The 27,496-nt window shown below is 37.1% G+C and overlaps 1 protein-coding gene across 7 annotated transcripts in view; it reads right to left on the bottom strand.

Moving 5' to 3' along the window:
• FRMD4A (FERM domain containing 4A) overlaps positions 1–27,496 on the bottom strand; it is a 547,164-nt gene that overhangs the window by 157,519 nt on the left and 362,149 nt on the right. For all 7 annotated transcript variants that reach the window (XM_072653270.1, XM_072653269.1, XM_072653267.1 and 4 more), the window contains one exon: positions 14,966–15,058. In XM_072653270.1, coding sequence (XP_072509371.1) covers positions 14,966–15,058 — 93 coding nt within the window. The remainder of the gene's footprint in view (positions 1–14,965; positions 15,059–27,496) is intronic.

The following is a 27,496-nucleotide window of genomic DNA, read 5'->3' as shown; positions in this document are numbered from 1 at the left end:
AAAACAACCTGGCATCTACCAGAAATGCCAAGTGCTGGAATAGATGAGGGAAAATAGGTACACTACTAATGAACTGTTGGTGGAGTTGTGAACTGGTCCAACCATTTGGGAGAACAATTTGGAACTATGCCCAAAAGGCTGTAAAACTATACATATACCTTTGGACCTAGCAATACCACTACTAGGTCTGTACCCCAAAAAGATAAAAGAAAAAAGGAAAAAGACATATGTATACAAAAATATTTATAGAAACTCTTTTCATGGTAGCAAAAAATTGGAAATTGAGGGGATGTCCATCAACTGGGGAATGGTTGAACAAGCTGTGGCACATGATTGTGATGGAATACTATTGTGGTATAAGAAGGAGGATGGTATTGGAAAAACATGGGAAGATCTATTTAGGTAAAGTAAAATGAACAGAACTAGGAGATCATTGTACATAGTAACAATGTTGTAATGATAATTAACCATGAAAGATTTAGCTATTCTGACTAGTACAACGATCCAAGACAATTCCAAAGGAATCATAATGAAAAATGCTATCCACATCCAAAGAAAAAACTTATAGAACTCTGAATGCAAATTGAAGTATAATTTTCTCACTTTTTTTTTGTGCTATGGCTAATATGGAAATATTTCACATGATTTAACATGTATAATAAAAATCATATTGCTTGCCTTCTCAGTGTATGTGTGTGGGAGAGGCAGGAAGGGAGGAAGAGAATTCAGAACTCAAAATTTTTAAAGAAGAATGTCAAAAATAAATAAACACTGAATTTTTTTTTAAAAAGAAAAGTGTGACTATCTGCATGTTAGGTATTGTTTACTTCACTAATTAAACTGTATGCTCTTTGTAAATGTAAGAAATTGTACCTAGACAAATTACGTTAAACTGTGCAGAAAATGCTATATTTGCTAAAGGAACTATTTTTCACACCATAGAGAGAGGACAAGACTATCATTGGCTGGGGCTGAGGTCTTCTGGGACAGACACTCATGCTTCCTAAACTAAATTACCTTTCCTAAGCTAGGAAAGGTAGAAGTCAAAAAGATCCTGCTCAAGTAGTTTGAGGTAGGCTTAAAGGACTCTGAGGCTGGTTGTACAGAGTCCAGAAGAATCTGCCTGGACTCAGACTGCTGTACGTATGACTGTGTTTTTAATGTCTGGGTCTGTTCTTAAGCTTCATTTCCACTGAATGATGCTCACCTCTTCATAGGTGAAATGAGAGCTAAACGACAGCAAATATCATAAAATGTCTAGTAAACTGCTGGTCTGTTCACTGTATAGAATTTGGAGATACTTCAAAAGAGAACGGACAGCTCTCAGTTCTGGAAAATTTCGATATTTATCTTAGTGCAAACTACCAGAAGACTGCAAGGATTGTTATTGTTGTTTGTTTTGGTACAATGATTCAGGGACTTTATTGCTCTAAGTTAATTACTCTTAACACTGGTTTTATGACACCCAAGGGCAGGAAAAGATGATATTTCAGAAATGGAATGCCAGGTTATTAACCCCTGTTTTTCTTGTGTTGAATATATACTTAGAGGCAGGGGTGAAAAGCAGGCGTTGGTAAGGGCCACTTTGAAATTCCCCCTGTTCAAAAAATGTCACCATAGCACCCATTTTATGATTTGATTGATTTGGGTTAATCAATCCCTGTTTTAAGAATGAAACCATCTCCCAGTTCTCTACATTGGATAATAGATTTAGAACTAGAAGAGACTGCAGAAATCATCTACTCCTCATTTGGAAGATTAGGAAACAACATCAGGGAAGCTATCTCAGTAGGTAAAGCTAGGGTTATAATTCAGGTCCCAATCCAGTGAGTGTTTTTCTCATTACATTAATAAGCCTATCAGTCATTCATTCTTGATTGTGAAAGATTTTAATTAGATCATCTCATATTTAGGGTAAATCAACCATGCTGACAAAGGTAGAATTAAGTCCCAAGGTAGCTAGGTAGCCCAATGGATAAGTGCTAGGCTGGGAATCAGGGAGACAGGAGATAAAATCCTGCCTCAGACATTTATTAGTTGTGTCACCTAAGGCAAGGCACTTAGTCTCCCTCAGCTTCAGTATCCTCATCTGTGAAATGGAGATAATAATATCACCTACCTCACACGGCTGTACAAATCAATGGAGGTTACACATGTAAAATGCTTTACAAACTTTAAAATACAATATAAATACTAGCTAATATTACTATTACCATAAAGATGAGAGAAATTATTGAGGGGTTGGAGAACAAATACAATGCAGATTTTTTTTAACAAAAGGAAAGAAAATGGAATCTATAGACTGTATATCAATTAGCTTGATTGAAATTTAGACTTTTTTTTAAAAAAAGAGATGGTTAGCAAATATTTAGAAAAGGAGGCAGTTTATCTTTCTCTTTTCCCTAATGTTGCTTTGAATCAAACTCCCAATAACTACAACCATTTTGGTGTCCTTAGTTTTTCTCACCAGCCTCAGTTCATTTTCAGGTTTCCTAATGTAGACTCTTGTTATTCTCTGCCCTATTTGGTCAGAGCCTAAAGAGTAATCATTAATACTTAGACATCAGTTTGGATGGAAAGTTACAGCAGAGTTACCCAGGGATGTGTCCTTGGCTTTGGGTAGTCGAACACATTTATCAATGACTTGTATGAAGGCACTGACTTCACACTTATCTTACAGATGACCCAAAGCTAGGAGGTAAAATGAACAAGAGACCGCAGAATATGAAGCCAAAACAATCTTCACAGGTTAGAACAGTGGGACAACACCAACAAGATGAAATTCAGTCTGGAAAAGTATAAAGTTTTACACTTGAATTCAAAAAATCAATTTGATTAGTGTAAGATGGGGGAGGCATATCAATATGAAAAAAAATCTGAGGATTTTTATTGACTACAAGCTCATTGCTGTTTAGTCATTTATCAGTCGCGTCAGATTCTTCATGGCATCCATTTGACATTTTCTTGGCAGAGATATTAGAGTGGTTTGCCATTTCCTTCTCCAGCTCATTTTACAAATGAACAAACTGAGGCAAACAGAGGTAAGAAACTTGCTCAGGGTCACACAGCTAGTAAGTGTCTAAGGCCAGATTTGAACTCAGGAAGATGAGTCTTCCTGACTCCAGGTCCAGCCCTCTATCCACAGAACCACAACTGCCCTACTAACAAGCTCAGTATGGGTCAAAAGTGTAACATGGTAGCCCAACAAAGAATACAATCTAAGTTGCATTACGAGAGGAGTATATCCAGAACAACTAGGGGCATAATAGACCTGTTCTCTCCTCAGATTAACTCACCTCTGTAGTAGTCAGTTATGTTCTGACTGGCTTTTTTAGGAAGAAACTAGAAGTTGTGGGAGAAGTAAAGACATGATAATAGGGTGAGAGAAATGGGGATGTTTAGTCTTGAGAAAAAAAGGTTTACAGAAGATACGATAGATTTTTTTTTCTTAAAGTGTTTTAAGGAGACTAATGTGGAAAATGGCACACTTTGTTTTACTCAAGAGGACAGAATTAGAAACAAAAGGTGAAAGTCGTAAAGTAGCAAATATATTTTTTTATGTAAGGAAACTTCTTAAAAGACGAGGTAGCAGCATACAATGGGAAGAACAGTGAATTTGGAGACATGGCACCTGGTCTCAAGTGTCAATTACTGTATGATCTTAGGTCTCATAAAATTTTTCTGGGTCTTGTGTCATCTGTAAAATCTGGGGACTAGATGATCTCTAAAGTCCCTTCCAACCCCATCATTAGAGTTATCCAAATAAACAACTTGCTTTCTTAGGAGGCAGTAGGTTCCCCTCACTGGAAGTTTTCAAGCAAAAGCTGGATGACTATTGTTGGGTATGATATGGAAGGTACTCTTTTTTCAGGTTCAAGTTAAATTAGATGGTCTTTGAGGTTACTTTCAACTCTGAGTCTCTGATTCTTTATAGTCATTGGAAATACCAGGGTTATGATCTAATATGGAATAATGAAGAGGAACTCAAGAAAAAAATCATCTTCTATTTGACAGAGCCCTCAACATTGTTTCCTGTATCTTTGCTTGTCAGATCAATATACTGGAGAATCCTAAGTAACAAGACGGTTATACACTGGCTGTGTAACCCTGAATAATTCACTTAAGTGTGCTGCAACTTCCCAATTGTGTGTCAAAAACGGAATTTGTACTTACTAACTTCACAAAGCCTTGACTTATAATCCTTCAAGAAGGAAAGCATTTCATGCATCAGGAAGGCGAGTCCTCTAGGGAAGGGGGAGGGAAATATTGATATTATGGGCTGAAGCTTTCTCTCAATCGAAGTTTTTTTTGATTTAACCTTTTAAAAATATTCTTGTTTTTAGCATTAGGTGGCAGTGTTGCACCATTTCCTTGACCTTCCAGCACAAAGCAATGAGGACCCAACTAATTCATAAAGAATTAAGAATTCTCTTCCCATAGTTAATTTAAGAAAATGAAAGATTCATGTTGGAATCAGTGACTCCAGCAGATAATTCCGAGGATGGTTCTTTGCCATATTTAGCAGAACAGAATTCCAGGGCTTTCTGAGTTAGAAGCTATTGGCTTTCTGGGTTAATAGTTTTCCTTGAGAGCGATCCACCTAACCTACCAGTACCAAATTCATTTGCCGGAAGAGATCTGCCCTCCCCCTTTAAGGTACAGAGGAGCTGCGTGACTGTTCTCAAAGCAAAGCATTTCAGCACTCGGACAGGATTCTGTGAATGTGGGAAAATTATATTTTCTTTTTCTTCCAGGAGACTTTGCTAGAAGAAATTGCTAGAAGGGGATTTTACACTATCCACGTTTAACAATGGCATCTGAGGGCACCCAGCTGACTATGACCACAACTGCTGTCCACCGCACATTCAATCACGAGACTTTGTCACTTGTAATTCATTGAGTCTATATTTCAAGGGCTAATTAAATATGGTAATGAACAGTTTACTTGGTAACCAACAGAAATGGTACATTTTGATTGCCTGTTTTGTGGTGGATATTAGGGCAGTAGGAGGGAAGGAAAGGGAAAAGGAGGAGAAAGACATAGAAAGTGGGAGAGTGGGGAGGAGGGGAAGAGAGAGAGAGACAGAGAGAGAGAGACAGAGAGAGAGGAGAAAGAGAGAGGAGGGAAAGGGAGAGAGAAAAGGAAGGAGGGAAAAAGAGAGAGAGAGAGAAGGGGGGTCGGATGGAGGGAAAGAGAGAGAGGCATTGGGAGGAAAGAGAATGAATGAGAACAATGAGATGTGGAATAGAAATCTCAGTAAGTTTGTGCAACTGAACATCTAAAGTATTTAAAATTGCAACAGCACTAAATCTTAACTGAAAACATATGCCTAGGGTCAAATTAATATGCAGTAGGTCATAAGCAGCCACAGTTTGGGATATGCACAATCACTGCTACTCCAAAGTGACAAAAGATAGTGAGTGTCATATCAGTCAGGAGAGAAAAACTTGAGTCTTTCACAAAAATGACTGTAAAAATCCTTTCCTTTCAGATAAAGTGCTCTTGCTTCTCTTTCTTTGTTTTCTTCAATTGCTTACTTCAGGTGACTGTGAAAAGCTGGATTTAAGGAGATTTAACCCAGTCTCTCTTTATTTTCCTGACATGCTGAGTACAGTGCCAGAGCTACAGTGGCACTGAGCTGGGCTAAGTAGTTGAAAGGAAGGGAACCCAAAGCTGTAGGAATCCTCCTGAGCCTGAAATTTGAACTGAAACATCCCCATGGTTTCCTATTGTCGATTACACAGATTCCATGTCCATTTTCTTTTGGCCGGTTTCTTAAGCTTGTCTTTAGACTTTGGGCCCATGAATTCCTTGAATGGTACTAGAATTCTGTCAATCATCTCTACATAGTTGTCACTCAGAAGCTGCTGGAATATTTCTGAAAAGCAAGTGTCATGTATCTGTCTAATTTGTGCCATAAACTAACTGCTGTATGTTGTTTACTGTGAGTGTTTTGCACTTTCTATTATTATGTGTCATATTATAGACCCTGAGAGGAAGGTGTTCCATCTTCATTCAAAAAATATTCACTGATCTCCTATCACGGGCACAGTTTTATGGGAGGGAGATGAGATGAAGACAGAAGTGGATAGAGACTCTGTCTTCAATTTAAGTTATAATTTAGACCATACTATTTTTGCAGTTGTTGATATGATACATATTTATTGTTCTCTAATTTTTTTCCTATGTATATTTTTTGATATCCTAGAGTCTAATCTCCCTTGATGAATAGGGACTTTCTCTCTCCTCTCCCTCCCCTCCCCTCTTCTCCTCTCCCCTCTTCTCTCCTCTCCTCTCCCCTTTTTTCTCATATAGTATTTCCCAGTGAGAAGCAAGCAGTTTGCCACAGTGGACAGGAAACTAGAGTGAGAATTGAGAAGACTTGGGTTTAAGTCTTGCTTCTGATAAATCCTGGTGATATCATTCTGGGCCAGTTACCTAACCTCACAGTGTCCCAGGCACTCTATAAGGCTGTAAGTTGAAAAACAGTTTCGCATCTGCACTGGTAGAGGGAGTTTCTATACCAGATATTTTTTACATCAATAAAATCAAAGGTCTATCCAGGATTAAAAACCAAACCTCTTAGGAGCACCTAGATTTATAGCATGAGGGGACTGTAGAGTTTACCTAGTGTAAACTTCTTATTTTACAGATGAGGAAACTGAGAGCCAGAGAGATTAAGGTCACATGGAAAGTAAGTAGAAAATTTAGGAATTTAATGCACATTCATTCTATAATACCAAATCCAACAATTTTACCTCTACACTACATGGCATAGGGTAAGGATTTAAGTAAATGCTTATTATTCAATGAAAATATGGGTCCAATTAAAAAAAATCTAAAGGAAAATTATGTAATAAAATGGAAAGAACAGGGAATTAGAATTCAGATTTGGGATTCTGCCTCTACTACTAACTAGTTATGTGCCCAGAGGCAAATCATTTCATCTCTCTGCGCCTCAATTTATTTTCCAAATGGTAATAAATTTCACCTAACTTGTATCAACGGATGACAGCAAAAGTCAAATGAGACAAGGTAAAAAATGTTTTGAAGATTAGACAGCACTAATTACAATTATTAATTACTGACTAGGCAGTTTTGCCCAGTATTGAACACAGTGTTAAATAAAGATGGAAACTTGAATACTATTTGATAGGAATGCTGATTAATCAAGGCACTTATCAATAGGAATGACTGAGAAGGTCAGAAAAAGTGTAGAGGAAAGCTAACAGCAAAAGCCAAAAGATTGTTGGGTTTGTTTTTAACATACAGAAGGGAGGGAAAAGATAAAAAAGATCAGTGCTTCCCTTTTTGAGGTTCATTAGCCATTCCTTTAATTGTTAGTACAGTCTGTCATAATATCATTCTGATGCCTTCTTGGTTTTGTGAATTTATGCATGGATGCAAAATAATAATGATGAGGAAGAGGAGCATGAAACGTACAAATAAGTAAAGGATGGGGTAACTTCTCTCCCTGTCCCTTACCTGTTTATTTATCTCTAAAGCAGCCTCCCTCACTCCATCTATCCTGGCCTTTCTATACTATGAGATTTGTTCCATTTTGCAGAAAAGTAAGACATGGTATACAGTATGGGGGGAGAAGGGGATGTCTAAATATTGTTCCTTGTTGGCAGACAAAATAATCAAATTTGGGTGCCAGAGTCCTAGATGGAATAGGTTTAGTGGATAATCTATACTGCTTTTAGAAATTCTTGCTTCTTCCATTCCATTTACTCTTTCTCTGTCATTGTTTCTAACTTAACTCCTATACATTGTGAGGAGGTCCCAGGGGGTGCTGGCTTTGGAATCAGAGGATCTGGGTTAAAGATAGGTCCTTGGGACCAGGTAACCCTGGCATAGTCCTATAATTTTCTTGGGATTCAGTATCTATAGCAATAGAATGAGGAGGTTGGATTAGATGATTCAAAATCTCTTCCAGATTCAAATCTATGATCTTATGATGTTCTTGACCAACATCCGTGGTCTCCATGGTGCTGCCTCTAAAGTGACCAGTGATCTCTTAACTTCCAAATCTCGTGGCCTTTTCTCAGTCCTCATTTTTCTTGGTCTCTCTGCAGCATTTGACACTGTTGATCACCTCTCTGAGGACACTTTCTTCTCTGTAGGCTTTGGTGACACTCCTATTCTGGTTCTCCTCTCTATCTGACTGCCCTTTCTCAATTTCTTTTGCAGGTTCTTTATCCATGTCACACTCACTAATGATGGATGTCCTCCTCAGACTCTCTCTTGGGCCCTCTTTTCTCATTTTGCTATATACTGTTTCACTGGCGATCTCTTCAGTTCCTAGCATTTCACTTATGTCTATGCAGGTGATTCCTAGATCTCTGTGTATAGTTCTAGTGTCTCTACAGAGTGAAGCCATTTATCACCAATTACATTTTAGACATTTTGAAATAGATGTCCTCTATGCATCTCATGTTCAACATTTCCAAAATGGAGCTCATTGTTTCTTCCCCAACCATCCCTTCTTTTGAGCTTTTTTCTATGAAGGGCAAATCTCCCAATAACCCAAGTTCACAAAATTACGGCCACCAATGACTCCTCATTCTCCCTCAGCAGATGCAATTTATTGTCAGATCTTGAGGTTTTTACCTTTATAACACCTATCTTGTACATTCCCTTCTCCCACGCAGCCAACACCTTAGGTTAGGCCTCCTGTTTCTTTCGCCTCTTGCCTGAGTTATAGCTTAATTGTCTTCAATAGTAGCATTCTCATTTAATGGCAGACCAGTCCATTATCTTTGCCAAGAAAACTCCAAATGAGATCACAAAGAGCTGGACATGACCAAAAACGACTGAACGACAACAAAATGTTTTCTTCACACCTCATTCCTTTCGAATATATACTGCACTCAGCCACTAAGGTCATTTCAAATAATAAAAACAAACATAACAATACTAGCTAGCATTGATATAGTGCATATATACCATATGTACCATATTACCATATGTAATCAATTATTATCTCATTTGATCTTCACAACAACCCTACAAAGTAGATGGTACATTACCTGTAATTTACAGTTGAGGAAATGAGGCAAAAGGAGGTTAAATGACTTGCCCAAGATCACACAGCTAGGACTTGTATGAGGCTGGATTTGAATTCAGGTCTTCCTGGCTCCATGCCCCATGCTCTATCCACTATGCCACCTTGCTGTTTTTTCCTAAAGTCTAGGTGTCAACATCTCCTTATATTGCTTCAGTGTAAGTCAGAGCATGCCTACCTTCTTCTCCAGTGACTCCCTATTACCTGTAGCATCAAATAAGAACTTTACATTTAAAACTTTTCATAAGGTGCCTCCTTCTTCCCTCTCTAGCTTTCTTATTTCGAACCCATCTCTTCCCCTTCCCCTCACCTCCCACCTTTCACAATCCAGCTACGCTACTCTACTTGCCTTCCTTGAACTCAATATGCCAACTCCTAATGCTCGACTCCCTTACCTCTTCCCCCTCACCTCCACCTTCTAATTTTCCAAGATTTACCTTCAATTTCACCTTCTTCAGGGGGTCACCTGTCCCCCTAAATGCTGGTCTTCCCCTTTCAGATTACCTTCCATTTACTCTGGATATAGCTTATGTATAACTGGTGAATTGTATCTTGTATGTGTTCATATCTTGTTAGAATGTGAGCTTTGTAAGGGCAGGGATTGTTCTTGGCTTTCTTTGTATGACTTCATATGGCCATTGCTTCATGTCATACCTGGGTGCACTCAAAGCTGTCTTTGTTTCCTTTGGACTTACTGAATACATTTCTTGCTCAAAGATCAAGCCTTAAGCCTAATTCACTCTGGAGCTCATAGACTGGACAACAAAGTCCCTACCCACCTAGCACAGAGTGAATATAATTACTAAAGAGTAGTTGTTTCTCTTTTACCCAGGTACCGTGAGGGTTTTCCCCTCTCAGTTTGATTTTTTTTTTTTTTTGATGGAAGGGGCTATCCCTTGACTAACTACTTAAACAAGCCCATTCACTGAATGGGTGTATCTCACTCAAAGTGAGAATGTGATAAGACCTTAGCCTGAAAGGGCCAGGGTCTCCCATTGCATCCTGTGCCATCTCTAGTCTACCTGACGATTATCAGGCCACTGGACCCAGATGGCTCAGGAGAAGAAAGTGAGGCTGGTGACCTTGCACAGCCCTCCCTCACTCAAATCAAAGTCAACTGCAAGTCATGTCATCATCCTGATGTCATGGTCCTCTTCGAGAATGAAGGACAAACACAACTAAGATAAATTGTCTATACTGAGAAACCCCAAGTTTCTTGTTTGTACTTGAGTCAAAAAATATGTAATTGGGCCCTCTTTCCTAATGATCTAGCACCCTTGGGTTAGTAAATAAATACCTTCTATATTCTATGCGCCCCTCAGTTGCTCACAGCACTTGCCTTCCCCAGTGAAGGCTCTGCATTCTTCCCTTCTAGTAAGGGTCTCTATTTTTAAAGGGACTCTCACTTTCTTACACCTGGAGGATGAGCCTTAGCCCTTTCTACTTAAAACTTGCTGTGGTGGTTTCTTGATCCTCATTTTCAAGTCAAAGGTACACATTTTCTAAATGAGGTTTAGGCTACAAAGGGAGAATATCAGGGTTGGGCCTTGAATTAAGCTTCAAGGTCTTAATTCCTTGACCTGAAGCTTACTTTCCTCAGTCACTCTTCATAAGAAGCAGGACTTGTGATAAGCTCTTACGGGTCACTTTCCATTAATGGATCTCATGTCTCTTTTGAAGTAATAATTACCTTAAGGACTTTGGCGGAACATTTCTGTTATTTTACCAATAATCTGAGGCATTGAGCCCTTTCCAAGGCAATCAATTAGCATTAATTATATACTTGCCACATGCCAGGCCACATGCCTAGTTACTGGGGATAGAAATAAAAAAAAAAAACAAACAAAAAAAAACAAATCAGTCACTGTCTTCAAGGAGATTGCATTCAGTAGGGGAAAAACATATACTTAGATGTACTTTGTTTGTGTGTTTGTATGTGTGTGTGTGTGTGTGTGTGTGTGTGTGTGTGTGTGTGTGTAATAGATGCTATCAGCTGAAGGATGACTAAAGATCTCCTGTAAGAAGGGGCATTTACATATATACATCTATGGTCTAATGGTAGCCATCATTGGGGGATGGGAGAAAGGGAAGAAAGAAAAAAGAAATTTACATGATAATTTTGTTGTTTATTTGAAAATGGCAAGTTGTGCATAGCAGATTTGCAGTTTCACATGCAGTCATCTCTTTTTTTTAAACTATATTATGGAAATGCTTGTTTTATTCCATAAATTAAAAAGAAAAATGGAAGCCAGGGATTCTAAGAGGCAAAAGAGAGGAGAGGATGCATGAAGAAAAGTCCTGGCAAAAGCCAAGAGATGGGAAATGGAATATCATGGATGAAGAGTAATAAACAGGCCAGTTGGTTTGGAATGTGGACCACATGAAGGGCAATAATCTGTAATAAACCTGGAAAGGTATGCTGGAACTAGATTATGAATGCTTCCCACTCCCATCCCCATTCCCTCTCAAGTTTGCATTTTATCCTGGAACCAGAGTAAGTCATTGGAGGCAACTTTTTCAGTTGGGAAGTGACTAGTCAGTTTACACTTTCAGAATAACATTTTAGCAGCTGTGTGAAAAATGGAATTGAGAGGGGAATACCTTGAGGCAGAGAGTCCAAAGAAAGGGTACCCAGAAAAGTCAATGAAAACCTAAATTGTAGACACATTTTCTTCATGGACTAAGAAATTGAGGACTGGATGGAACTTGAGCAGTCACCTGACTCAATCCCTTCATTTGGTAGGAATGAAGAAACTTAGCAGCGGTCACTGGCTTTGGATATCCTGAGAAGGTAACTTGGTTGGAAAGGCAAAATGTGGTTTGGAAGGCTAGAAAGAGAGTTAGAATTTCAGGTTTTTACTGACTCATTCCTGTACTCAAGTTACTTAACCTTTTGGCATCTTTACTTCTTTATCTGTTGAATAGGTGTGAAAATTCTGTTCCATCTCTCCTCCAAGTCTTAAAAATGTGTTTTTGTGAAAGAGTATATAGATGCCAAATAAAAAGCCATCTTGGGATGGTGTCCAATATGGAACATGTGGGAATATTTACATTCTATGAGCTTTCAAAGCTTGGCTTAAGGCATTTGATCTTTTCTACTTTCCTCTTTTATGAGGGTGATTTAATTTTCCCTTCTCACTAAGGCAAAGGAAAAGCCACTCACCATCTGAACTGAGCATGGATCTGTTATATAGATATATCTTTTTAAACCAATGCAGAAATGACATTACTGGACTCTCTAGAGTCAAATTGCTTTTAAGATATGCATGTTTAATGGATGGCTCAGCTGAGGCTATAGATATTTGTGTTAAATAGAATGAACTCCACCAGATTCCCTGATAAGGAAGGTTGGATGGTACCCACTGGGAAACATCCTGGATGGAGAGACTCCAAGGTCTGGAATCTTCATGAAGATGATGTATTATGCCTGACCCCACATATAGAATAGAGAATGTAGTCAGCATTGGGAAAACATAACAATTTTGCTGGGGATTCTTTCCCTAATGAAACAACAATAATTAATTGCTGTATGTCAACAAGAAGGAAGGTCTCTAGGAGAATATGCCAGGAAACTGTCCTTGGCCCTTGCTGTTCAATATTTTTACCAATGCCTTAAATGAATGAGTAGATGACCAGAATATTAAATCTAAAAATGACACAAAACTCGGAGCCCAGAGAATGAACTAGATAGCAGAGTCAGAATCTAAAAAGACTTCAATAGGTCAGAATGTTAGGGTAAAATGACGAAGGTGAAATTCATAAGGAACCATATAAAATTCTACACTTGTTAAAAAAATCAATTATACAGGTGTGTATGAGGGGAATCTATGGGATAGACAGCAGTTCATGTAAAGATGTAGGGGGTGGGGTTGGTGGACAGAACACTCATACTTTTGGCCTAGTACACATACTCTGAACTGTCTTTTCAGAACTGGTAATGGGTTGGTGTTTCATTCACTGGTCCTACTGTGAATATACTGCAAGACTGATGGAGTGTGGGATACAGCTAGTGGAAAAGAGCTATAAAATTCTGACCTCTACTTACTCCAAAATTGTTAGCTGGTTGTTTTACTTCAGCACTTTCTTCTGGGATTGTCTGTTTAACAGGGAGATGGCAGCTCCCTGTAATGGCCTCAGGGACAAACATTTATACTACCAATCCTAGGGTGCCTCAAGCTTCCAAAAAACCAGGTGTTTATGCTGCACGGGGAGGGGAAGAAGAGTCTCTAAATGCAACAATGAAAATGTTTTCCTTTTTCTTGGTTAATATCTGTGGAATGGGTTGGATAGGTATATGGCAGTGCTTATGTCTGGGAGGGGTTCAATAAGAACAATGCATTCTCATTCTCTCCATTCTCACCCCAGGTAATGAACTCCTCAAAACCAAATTCTGTGCCTCAACTGAAGTCAGCTGAGGATGGAATTTTCCCAGGAGAATTTCTTTCCTGGCATGGTTACCTCTCCATTAACACAAAATAGTGTAGGCACCATTGAAAGGATTATAATATCGAAATCCTTCCTATCAGTGATGGAAATGGTTAAGATTAGTTCTGAAATGTATGCAGCTGTTAAACAAATCAAGAAGGCATTAAATTTTAGCTTAAATGTGCCCTACCAGCTAGGGTAAAGGACACATACTGAACCTTGTGAAATGGGACTATTATGGGATGTACTCTTTCGATTCAAGCTCATTTATTGTACTTTTTGTATTGTCAGGCTGGTTGTGACTAAAGCTGCGTCGCCGGTCACAATCTTTAGAGTTAGGAATCATATTTTTTTTTCCTGTTGGGAATTGTTATGCAAATTGTTTGTTTCCATTTTTGAATCTCTGTTAACATATTTTAAAAGAACTAGGAAAATGTAGAGGTTGGAAATTATCGTGCATTTGAATTCAACAAGCATTTTAAAAAAAGAGACTGGAGAGTTTGAAAATCACTCTATGTTATATGTATTTAGAAAGAGGCAACAGTTCATTAGGTTAAGCCAAAAACGAGGGATGTTGGATTCTTACTCAGACTGATTTATCCTTTGGCCTAAGTTACTTGACCTTTCTCTGATACCACAAAGCTTTCTGTAAAACGGAAGCAAAAATTGAGTCCAATTTTAAGGGACTATTGCAAAGGTTAACTAAGCATACATAATAAAGTTCTTTGCAAATACACAATGAACACTCTTGTAAAAGGTTAATGAAACACACAATTCGAGCTGTTTTTGATATTTTGTCATGCATTTCCCACTCCCACCCCCCCAAACACACACACTTGGGGATAAATTAGCTAGTTATAACAATGGAGAGAGTATTCTTATTTGGGAACATAAAGGTAAAAGTTCAAGGGAACACAATGTGGGAACACATGATACAAGAAAAGGAATATTAGTATTATGTAGTATAGGACTCTAGAGTTCTCTATATATTCACAGAGAGAAAAGATTCAAATGTAAATGTTACTGTAATAGATAAGTAGGGTTTAACATGTTTAGCAATAAAATCAAAACTCTTATCTTGATTTATTTAACCCACATTCCCACGATAATGGGTACTCGACATTACAACTAGAAAGGGTTATAGACTTGAATTGTATTTCCATGATGGCACTGAAATTCAAAATAGTCATTAGCTTCATTTAAATAATATATTAATACCTCCTTCTCCTTGCCTTAACATAGATACCTTAAGAGAAAGGCAAATATATATTTGTAGGTGTACGTCATGTATATGTGTACAGACATATGTAATATGTATAGATATATTATTATATTATATATTATTACGTTACATAGATAGTCTCATTGTAAACCAAGAAACTTTATCACACCTTCATGTTTACAACTCTCAGCTTTCTGTGAAAACTTTCTGTGAAGATACATGAAGTCAAGTGAACACCCTGTGTACATACCTGACACAAAAGTACAAAACCACAGGTCCTGACTTTTTGGGAAAGTCATGTTCCAACACTCTGCGATCAAGCTGAAGCCAGTTTAAATGTCCCCTGAGAAAAACAGAGAAAAAAAAAGTCTATAATATTTCCAAAGACTCTTGGCTGGGTGTGTGTTTATGTGTTCACACTCATGCACAACTCAGCAGAACTTCTAACTGAGATGTGCAATATGAGGATAAACCTAGAAGTTTTGCTTAATGACACAGGAGCTAATAACTTGTAGGCATTCTTCTGTGATATCATAGGGTCATTATTTGGAGAAAGCTCTGCAAATAGTTAGCAAATATGAAGTCTAATAGAAACAAATGCAATGACACGAGGATATAGAATGACCATTTATATTTGATTTCTATTTCCAAGATTTCAGTGAAATTCAAATAAAGCCATTAACTTCATTCAAATACTTTATTAACAAGTCTCCTTTTTCTCTTGTTCAATTTTCCTCCACATTTTTTAATGTCTTTTTCTGAAGAATTCAAAGCACTTTTATATCTTTCATCAATCCATATAATTTCTCTATAGAAATAGAGGGAGAGAAAGCAACATTTCCATTTAAAATGGTCAAAGAAAGCCACTGAACAATATAATGAAGTGATAATTCTCTTCTTTTCTTCTTATACTTCTTCTTTGGGGTTGATTTTGATTCTTGCTTTAATTAATCAATGACACTAAATACTTGATTCCCTTGAAAAGTGGAAAAACATGGCAGTCAAGAAAGATAATGACAGTTTAGACCATAAACATTTGCAAAACATTACATAGTGGTAGAAGATGGTAAACAATATCCCTTTATATAACATGGTGAAAAGCAGTAGAACTGAAAATTGGAAATTCAGCTAAATTAGATTATCCCAAGTACATATATGAAAGTGGAAGACAAAAAATTGGAAATGAAAGAGATGAGGCAGTATTTCTATTTTTCATGTTGATCTATTATCAGTATAAATGTGTTTATATTATTATTATAACTTCTGATGATCATTACTCAATAAGGCATAAAACAGAGAAAGAGATGAATATCAAAGGTGTTCACCAACATCACAGTGGTTGTTTTGTGCAGTACCCCAATGGAAAAAAGATGTCTACAGATGATGAGGTGCCTATTTGTGGATGGCGTTGTGCTGACACCATCAGTGCCCAGAACACTACCTGGCCTACTTAATGACATCCACAGCCAGGCAAATACGATCAGACTAAGAATCTATAAAGGAAACACTTAATGGATAAGGAGTTTCTATTGCCTAGACTATGGCACATAGTTGGATGAATTGAATTAGTTCATCAAGCTGAACTCAAAATTGAATAGGAAGTAAGAGTACCAGCTGGATTAAATTTGGAAATTGCATAAAGCTTTCAACAATCTCCAAACATTCCTTTCATAAAAGCTTGAAATCATCTTTGATGCTTCACTTTCAACTCTCCTCTCCATTCAGCTGCCAAAGTTTGTTGATTCTACCTTCACATGTCTCACATCCATTCTTTTCTTTCCATTCACCTAGCCATAACCTAAACCTAGGTCAGGATCTTATGACTTCTCAACTGGACTACTGCAATAGCTTTCTAAGTGATCTTCTTGTCTTAAGTCTCTCCTATCTTCAAACAATTCTCAACAGAACTGCTAAATAGATATTCCTAAAAGACAGGTCTTACTTTGTCACTACCCTAACTCAAAAAGCTCTATTGACTCTCTATTGCTTCTAGGATGATGATGATGATGATGATGATGATGATGATGATGATGATAATGATGATGATGATGATGATGTGTACAGTGCTTACTATGGGAGGTAGGTGCTATTATTATTCCCACTCTTCAGATAAGGAAACTGAGGCAGAGGACAAAACAACTTTTCTGTTTGACATTTAAATCTCAAAACCTAGCTCCATTTTATCTTTTCATGCTTTCTGTACTCTTCATGCATTTTATATTCTAATTGAACTAGGCTACTTACTGTTCCCCAGACACAACATTCTATCTTCTACCTTTGTGCCTCTGTACAGGCTACCTCTCAATAGCCTGGAATACATTCCCTCTTCACCATGGCTTCTTAGATTTCCTAGTTTCCTTCATGGCTCCACTCAAAAACCATGTATAATCAATGAAGTTAGAATTCAATGGGAAACAGTTTCGGGAGGAAAATATCTTTGTAGCAAATTTCTCTGATAAAGGTCTAATATCCAAAATACATAGTCAGCTAATATAATTAAATATATAAAAGTCATTCCTCAAGATATAGTCAAAAGATGTAAAGAGGTTTTAAATAAAGTATATGAAAAATGCTCCAACTCACTAATAAAAAGTGAATTCAAGTTTAACAATCTCTCTAGTTTATACTTCATAATCAGATTAGCAAGGATGACAAAATATGAAAATGGTAATTGTTGGAATAGATGGGGCAGGATAACTCCAATAATGCATTCACTGTTGTTGGTGCTGTAAAATGGCCCAACCATTTAGGAAAGCAATTTGCAACTATACCCCTTCCCCTACATCCCTACATCATCGATACCACTGCTAGACATATCCTCTAAAGAGATTAAACACAGAGAAAAAGGGAAAAGGACCTATATGAATAAAAATACTTAGAGTAACATTTTCTGTTGTAGCAAACAATTTAGAAAAAAAGTGGGTACCTATCAATAAGAGAATGGCTGAACAAACTGTGGTATATGAATATAATGTAATATTATTGCACTATAAGAAATGACAAATATGAAAAATACAGAGGAACCTAGAAAGATTTGTATAAACTGATGCAGAGTGAAATAAAGAGAACCAAGAAAAAAATTACATGATGACCACAATAATTTAAAGAAAAACAATTCTGAAGAATATAAGACTTTGATCAATGTAGTGACCAATTATGACTTCAGAAGATCAATAAAGCAGCATGCCATCTATCCCTTAGAGAAGTGATGGATGTGTAGAATAAGGCATGTATTTTCAGACAGAGTCAACAGGTTGAATTATTTTTGCTTGATCATAATTATTTCTTAAAGGAGAGGTTTTATGGAGGGGTAGTTAGTGGGTAGTGACAGAGATGCAGAAAAAGAAAAAAAGGGAAATCAATGAAATATCAAAAACTGAACAGCAAAGAACCAAAGGTGATAAGGGAACATAAGTAGGCCAGTTTTGTGACTTCTATGATAAATACAATATGCAGAAGTTCACAGTTTCATATATGATCCCATTTTGGGGAGAGTAATGAAATGTTCATATTTGTTCACAATTGTTGAATTCACAATAAAAAAGAAAATTTAAATTAAAAAAAGGGAAAAACATCCTTAAGTACTACTTTTTTACATGAGGCCTTCTTGATTCCCAAAGTTATCAGTCTTTCCCCTTTAAAATTACTTTATATTCAATTTGTGTATATTTTGTACAACATGGTTTTAAAACTGACCACCCTCATGCATAGCTTATGCCTGCTATTTGATTAATTATATTCATTCCGTATTATAATATAATCCAAGAGTGTGTTTGGATATTTCTTTACTAACAACTACAGTTGCTACTTCCTTTTCTTTAGTAAATCAATTATCTCTGAGTCACCTTCCCAGTTTTCTAATAACTAGCATTTATATAGCACTTCAAGGTTTCTAAAACACTTTGCATGTTATCCAAATATTACTTATTTAATAAACAAGAGAAATAGATTTTCCCAGAAGCAACTGCTCACCTCTCTCCATATATATGAAACCCTCTAATATGATATTAGAGTTACTGGCTATGGTACCATTTATTCATAGAGGAATAGATAATAATAGACATACTTTTTAAAAAACAGAATTTTAGCTGTAATAAGGATCATACCCAGAGTCACTTCTAATCATTATCATTCCTCTTGACTTAACCTCATTTCTGTTTTTCTAGATAGCAGCCAAAGTCTCTCTAGAATCCTTTTCTTATTTACTTTCAACATAAGGGTATAAAAATAATTTATATCCATTTCTGTCCTCTCCAATCTCTCTCCAGATATGACAGATTCTTCTCTAGTATGACAGCTAAATCTCTTCAGTTTCTTCACAGACTCAAGAAATTCTCTTTAAAATGTTTCTTTCTAAGAGTTAAACTATATTAGCAGAAAAAGAAGTTCTCTGCATATTCTCTCTCATTGCCTGACTTGGTTTCTCTGCAATCATCACATCTATTTCTTTTCAGGATGACAGCTGAAATAGCAATTTCCTGCAGACTTCTCATAGAAAATGGCAAACTGTAACTATACTAAGTTTTGAAAGTATTCTTAGACATAAAGAAACTTCTCTGTGAGAGAAGCAATTGAGGGTGGTGTTACATTTGCTTTTACTCATCTGTGCATATAGTGTTCCCACCAATATAAAATACATTCCCAAGGGCACAGACTACACTGCTTCGGTCTTCATATCCCCAGTGACCAGCACAATGAAAGTTCCGTATTTTTAAAGCCAGTATGTGATGCTATGTCTGTGAATCATAGAATACCACAATCTTCCAAAACTAAGTTATGTAAAAGACAATTTGTGTATACCATATATACGCATATGTAATATTCTGAAGGTTATTTATTACCACTATATGTATATATATACATACATATATATATATATATATATATATATATATATATATATATATATATATATATATATGAAACCAATCATTTGTATGAAAAAAAGTGATATAAAAAAGACCATTCAGGAAATGTATGATCAGAAAAGAAGATAGGTTGGTTAGAAAGAGCAAGGTATAATAGATGGATGATCCAAGTTCCTCCCTGGTACATGCAAAATGTTAAAAGACCCAGAAAGGGCCCTATAGTTCATTGGACACACATGAGGTTTTTTATTTTTCATTTTGTTCTGAGAACGGGTCTCCCTATTTCACCCAGGTTGAAAGTTCAGCACTCAGGACCCAATCTCAAAATTGATTGATAGGGAAGATTTAACTTTCTCTTTCTCTTTGATCTGGACTGCTTTACCCCTTCCTAGGCACTCTGATGGCCCTCTGCTCTCAGGGTCTTACCATGTTAGTACTAGACTTAGAATGAACACTCAGTTGGCTGTAGCTCAGCATTCCAGAACCCAAGAGAGCTATCAGCCTCAATTTTCCCTACTGGCAGAGACTATAGGTATAGGCCCCTCCTTCTAGTCTGGATTTCACGAAGGATTTATGGGACAAAATGGACACAGATCATACAGGATGAGAAGGCATAGATGTATTGCTATCTGTACCACTGTAGGCTATGTATTTTACTATATAGGTCCATGAAATACTGAAGAAAATAATTCTCTGCACATATTCCAATGGAAGACAAAACTTAGCAGTTCCATACAAAAAAAAAAGTGTCTTTTGTGAATTATGGATATGAGCTAGATGACAGGATAAATAAAATAGTATCTGATATGAGGTGTCCTTTTTTTCCTCTCTTAGCTAGCCAGAGACTCCACCAAGAATAGGTAGGCAGAGTGCTCTAAAGCCTGCAACAACTTGGAGGTTTTCCTGATTGGCTGAGAGTGAGTATAGATCCATAATTCTGATAAAGGGCTCTTAATCTTTTTAATCCCATTGACCCTTTTGATAGTCTATTAAAGATTATAGACTCATTTTCAGAATTTCTTTTAATGCTTAAAGAAAAATGTATAGGAATATAAAGGAAACCAAATATATTGAAATGTTATATATCTGTACACATACATATATGCATGTGTGGAAATACATGTGTAAACATGTGTATATACACATATGTATATGTGTATGTGTGTGTATTTTTTTAAAATTCTCTTTTGATTACTTTTAAACTTATGTATTATTTCTAAAGGTATAAACTTTCTCCTTTACAAGTTAGCTACTAGAAAAGACACACTAAGCCTGAGTGACTTGTTGGCAGAGAGGGCAGAGAGAAAGAAGGAAAGTGTGCTAGAACTAGGAGTCTACCACGAACATCAGAAACTCAACACTTTGAGTTAGTACATGCATCCCTTCCACATTTCGATGTCCACCATCACAGTTCTGATATATCACAAGTCAGCATAAGAAATTAAATGGGAGTTTTGGGGGGGGAATTTTGTGGAAGTCTCAGATGATACATGAAGGCCAGCAGAGGACACAGGAAAAGTATAGACATTCAGAAATGCATAAAATATTTATATAGTATTACATAATGACAACATATTTTATCTTTTAATACTGTAATAATTCAGATTTCTTCTCTGGTACAGAGGGAGGGCCAAAAAATTTTACATGGATTTTCTAGATGTAGGGGGTACCATGACCCTAACTGCCCAGCAATGTGGAAGGGATAACTGTATTTCAGGAATGACTACAGTCAGATAGCAAGCAGTAAGACACAGCTCTAAATCCAATGAACCATTTTATCACAAAATACTTACTAAAAATGGGAAAAAAGGAGGAGGAAGTATGGAAAGAGGATAAGAAAAAAAATAAGTGCTACTAAACCATTCAGGAGTTTTTTAGTGGGAAGAAATGAAATTAATTAAAAACATGCTTGTGGTTTCAGGAATTACTTTAAGAACTTTCATCCAAAAGCACTATTTGTGCAAGAAAAGAAGTTCCACTGCTCAAATAAGCCCATAGAACATATTATGCTGCATAAATAAAACCTTTATTTATAATGCATTTTTCACCCAAGGAATTTTGAAGCATTTGTCCCACTCCTAAGGATCCTTGATACACACATAGAAATCACACACACACACACACACACACACACACACACACATACGCACGCACACACGCATGCACACACACCCCAATTTTAAAATTCTTGGTTATTTGGTCTTTCTTTGCTCTGCTCTATACATCATTGGGCTAGGTAAATTCTAGGTAATGCTACACCAGTAAGCATTGTCTTCTTTGGTAAAAGAGCCTCTTGGGATTCCATTGTGACTCTCAAGAAATGCAGAAAGTAACTGAACTTTCTGATCAGAGTAAGCTTTCATACAAGCACATGACCATCCCTTTGTTTTCAAACAAAACGTGTCCCATTTACTTAGCAGACCTGAGCCAAATGAACCCTCCCCATTTTCTCTGTGAAGCATTCCCTGAATATCTAAGTCTACAATTACTATTCTTCCTCTATTCTTCTTTTCAAATAATATAGGCTTTACTGTAGGTATTTGTTATTTGGCACATCTAATGATAACTCATATTTACATATCATTCTTAGACTTACAAAGCATTTTTCTTCTTAATATCCATTAGAACAAGTTTTATTCTCCCCATTTTATAGATGAAGAAACTGAAGCTCCTCGAAGTTGAGTGACTTGCCCAGGATAACACAAGTAAGGAAGCCTGAACTCAAATCTTGATCTCTATCAACACTAAATTCAGCACTTTCTTGCAACTTATCAAAGACTGTCGCGTATTTTTAGTTTTTTTTCTACGTCTACAGGTAGGTGACTCAGTGGATAGAATGCTGAGACTGGAGTCAGGAAGACTCATCTCCCTGAGTTCAAATCTTGCCCCAGATACTTACTAGCTCACTTAACTCTCTTTGCCTCAATTTTCTCATTTGTAAAGTGAGCTGGAAAGGGAAAAGATACTACAGTATCTTTGCAAGAAAATCCCCAAATGGGGTTATGAAGAGTTGAATGGAACTGAAAAATGACTGAATAACAGCTTAGCTCACATGTTAAATAATGAGCTTTATGAAGGCAGGGTTCATGTCTTTTTTGTTCAAAATCGAGAACAATATGTCTCATCCCGTAGGCACTCTAAAATTCTTCTTGACAATTTCCTTATTTAAGTAGTGCATTGCCAATCATGTAAATACAATTTTAATTTTCTGCCTCATTGTACGGCTTTCTAACAAGCCAGTCTGGACTCAAGAAGAGAAGGCTTTGGAGTGCTTCATAGCCTTGAATGGCTTGAAAGAATAATAGTTTATTTCAACCCATGCTTAAGTAATAAGGAGGCACCTGAGTCAGGACAGAATGTTCCACATATGTCCTCAAGATTAGCTGTCATAGCTTGGGAAGCTCAGTTCAATCAATGAACCATGCTTGAGAAATTCCCCCCAAAGGCGCATACATTATCAACAACACAAGCTACTGGGGAACAGGCTGAGGTCTCCTGGGATCAGAATTTTTAAGTGGGTACATATTACATAAAATGATACAGGCATCACTTTGTGTATGTTTCTCTAAGTGGTCTCTGACCCTCAATTTTTTTTTTCTTATTTTCCCACTTTTCTTTTTTTGGGGATGAATAGATAATGAATCAACATACATATCTGTAAGAAGAAAGATTTGTTTGAATATACATATACACACGTGTGTATAAACTTGTAGCAATTCATTTCAGCATTGCCTGCTGAAGTCGATCCTGTCCTTTGGAAACTATTCACCTTTTTCTCCACAAAGCCTTCTTTGATGCTTTCAGTTGAATGTGGATACGCCAAGCCTGGTCAGGCATGGTACTACATGCCTACAATTCCTGCTACTGGGAAGACTGATGTATGAGGCTGATGTATGGCTTCAGCTTTGAAGTTCTGACCATTAGGGAATCCACCTTCAAAGTCTGGTACCAATATGGTGAGCCCCTTGGAAAGGGGAGGTTATCAAGCTACCTTTGGAGGGGTGAACTAGAACAGTTTCTGATCAGCTGATGGGGGATTGGACCCAGGAATGACCTCCAGCCTGGACAAGATAAGAAAGGAAGGAAGGAAGGAAGGAAGGAAGGAAGGAAGGAAGGAAGGAAGGAAGGAAGGAAGGAAAGGAGAAAGGGAAGAAATGAAAGAAGAAAGAAAAAAAAGAAAGAAATGACAGAAGGAAGGGAAAAAAGGAAGAAGGGAGGGAGGGAAGAAAGAAAGAAGAAAAAAGAAGAGAAAAAAGTAGATATTCCCTACTCAGGGTTCCTGTAACACTTTTCTTGGACTGCTCCTTTGTACTAATAACATCGTACAGTCTTTCCTTTCATAAGAATGTAAGCATCTTAAGAGTGGATATGGGGACTAATGTGAAAATGTTCAATATGAATGTATATGTAGAGCCTATAAAAGATTACATGTCCTCTTGGTGTGAGGGAGGAGAGAGATGACAAGAAAATTGAAACTCAAAATCTTGTGGAAATGAACGTCAAAAACTAAAAATAAATAAATTTATTTTTTGAAAAAGTGGAGATGGGAGCTTCAGTATTTTTTCTCTTATCTACTATCTTTTGCAAGTAAAGAGGAAAGGGATTATGAGGGTTTTTTCCTCACCTACTGAAGACCTCTAGAACAAAACAAGCCTTTAATTCAGGAGTTCCAAACAGGGGTCTCTAAACTGAAAAAAGAATTCATAATTATATTTCAATGTAGGTGGTTTCCTTTGTAATCCTATGTATTTTGTTGCATGCATTTAAAGCTATTATTCTGAGAAGAGTTCCATAGGCTTCACCAAACTTCCAAAAAGGTCCAGAACAAAGGTAGTTAAGAATCCCTGCATTAGTGGGGACACCAAGTGTTAGCCTTCTCAAAACCTTGATCGGCCCAAAGATCTAGAAACATGAATATTCATTGAGAATCTGACAGACAGTGGATTTTGAAAAGTTAGAAGTGACAACTTTGTTGTTCCTTTCCTTGAAATTACATGATGGAAAAAGTAACTTGTTGGAGGGGGCTAACTTCATGAATGTGTGTGTTTGTCCTTTGTTGCCAAAGAAGACCATGCCATCAGAGAAATAATGACATGACTTGCACTTGTCTTTGTTTTCAGTGTGCAGGTCACCAGCCTCACTTCTCCTCCAGAGCCATCTGAATCCAGTGACCAGAGAGATATTCATCAGGATGACTGGAGATGATGCAGGATGAAGCAACTGGGGTTAAGTGACTTGCCCAAGGTCACACAACTAGTGAGTGTCAAGTGTCTGCGGTGACATTTGCACTCAGGTCCTCCTGACTCCTGCACTGGTGTTTTATCCACTGTACCACCTAGCTGTCCCCAACTTCATGGATAAGGAATTGGGGAATAAGAAAATGGGGGGAACTAAGAAAGATCAATGCTTATACCATACTTTCAGGCTTACAAAGCATTTTTTATCAAAATAATCCACTTTTGTTGGTTATTTTAGAAACCTCTGTATACTTATTTCTCTATTTTTGCTAATAATAAAACTGGGAGAAAACTCATAGGAAGGCTATGTGCTTATCTCAGACAAAATAGGGTGGAGAAAGTAGAAGAGGGAAGAAATAAGAGTCCTGGAGCCCCTTCTATAGGACATGAAAGTCAGAAAAAGAAGAGGGTGGCATTGCTAAGAGAAGGAAGAAGGTAAATGTGTAGACAGCTGGCCTGGGATAGAGATATGTTGAAAAGGAATAGTTAACACTGGCAGGTCTGTCACGACATGAGCTACTAATGAGTAATTAAATTATCTTATTGGTATTTCTCTTCTCTTTGCCTTGACCATGTTCTGTTATAGCATATAATCAGCACCAAAATGTTTAGTTATAAAAGGGAGGATGTTGGATGGAAAGAAAAGAGAACAGGAGATCAGATCAAGACTTGAGAACATAGTTTTTTTTTTTTTTTAGAATGAAGGAACATGTTCAAGTAAAAATTAAGCTCCTTCCTTAACCTATATTTGTGATGGTAGCTAAAGGTTTAAAATTTTCAAGAAAACAGAAAGATGTGGGTTAGCAGCAGATGAACCTCTACAGTTCTGAAATAATTTTGTTAGTTTTGCTGACATTTAAGAATATATAGTCTTACTATTTCCCCACTTTTTTTTAAACGAGGGAATAGAGGGAGAGACAAGATGGTAGGGAAAATCAAGAAAGAGCTATCAGATTTGGAGAAGCCTCAGAAAGTCATAGGAATGCCAAAGAATCATATAAATATATTGTGAACTAAGCCAAATACAGTGAGAGCATTAGAAGAATATGCTCACCAAAACCTGAAAAGGGTATTTGCAGAATTATGCTAACTTATGCCAATGATATTATAATAAGAGGAAATAACACCAGAGATAACTTCTCTTAGACTCTGGTAAGGGTGGCATTTGGGGAGGGAGAGGAGGAACATTTCTGAATATGAAAAGTACTATACTTTTGGGAGAAAAGGAAAATTTAGCTATTCTAGACACTAGGAATTCGTTTTCAATAGTTGCTACCTAGAACGATGCAAGTGACTAAAGACATTTAGATAAATTGCTTCACGTACGTTCTTCCCCAAACTGAGCAACCTCAACAAGAGGGAAGCCTGAGAGATGCCTAGGTCTTCACTTCAATTTCTTATCACTAGAAAAGTCATTCTGCCCTATATCCAGGACAATATTATCAGAAGTTAAACAACACAGAAAAGGAAGAGTATGAAGAATTAAACCATTTATCCAAGGCGATTTTCAATGAATCTTTGTAGCTTCTACATTTTTTCTGGCCACATGTGTACGTGTGTGTTTAAAAGGAGCAGTACTAATATGATTGGAGTAGGGACTTTTAAAAATTCTATATTTCTGTTTCTATGTACCCTCAGATCTATTCCTTAATAACCCACAACAATTTTGAAGAGTCTTTTATTTCCAATGACTTCTTCTTCCCTACGTAACAAGGATTTGATCTATATATATGTACCTTCTAGCCTTCCTACTGATGTCAAACAAGTTTTCTTTTGTTCTGTCCATAGTGGAGGAAGGGAACAGCTGGCAAGGCTTCTAAAATCTAATATATATTGGGAGACCCCTCAGGCTTCTTTTCTTCAGGATAATTACAGTTATGAAGGAAAAATTAGTGAGAGAATAGTAGGAAAAGCAAATGTAGGCAAGAGAGGAATTTTTCCATCAAGAAATGCCTCATAGCTTTTTCTTCCTCCCATTCACTGATTGGTGAGAATTCGCACCAGATTCTTTTCTAATAAGATTTGGAAAGAAAAAACCCCAAACCGAAATTCATATGTAAGACCAGAGCAGACAATTAGGAGATATTTTTGTTGTTACTTTTTTAAACTGAGGCAAGATAATGCTGATTCTGTTTGGTTACAAAGAAGGTCAGACAGTCAGACATAATAAATATTAACTTGCTTCTAAGGAACAAAAATGGATGTATTTAACAAACTTTTAATCCACAGAGATTTTGGTTAAGGTGCTGGGCATCTTCAATATTGCAATGCTTTCTTTGTTTTTTTCCTCCTGTGAGTCCTAGGGTCTGCTGGGTGGGAGGACGTCCACGTAGAGCATGTTCTGATATCCCTTGTCTGCTTTCAGATTTTCATATGTGTGAATCAGCACTTGGCCTCTCTGAGGATGACAAACTTCCTGGTCATTTCCAGTCATGTGTAGGCTCGGGTGCAGAAGGACATAAATGCCTTGAAGTGGCTGAGTGATCTGCTCATTGGCTACTAAGCTAGAGGAGATGATGAATCAGCTAACATCTCTAAAGGAAACAGGTTTTAGATCAGTCCTTTGCTTTCACTATTCCCTCTTCCATGTGGCAAACTCTACTCTGACACTAAACTCCCCCTGAGGAGACAGAGGTGTGAGAGACGCTAGTATCTTTTCTGCTTTGTGTTTCCTTT

This window comes from Notamacropus eugenii, chromosome 3 (genome assembly GCF_028372415.1).
Source record: "Notamacropus eugenii isolate mMacEug1 chromosome 3, mMacEug1.pri_v2, whole genome shotgun sequence".
In the NCBI taxonomy this organism is placed as follows: Eukaryota; Metazoa; Chordata; class Mammalia; order Diprotodontia; family Macropodidae; genus Notamacropus; species Notamacropus eugenii.
This window is presented reverse-complemented; position numbering and strand designations above follow the sequence as displayed.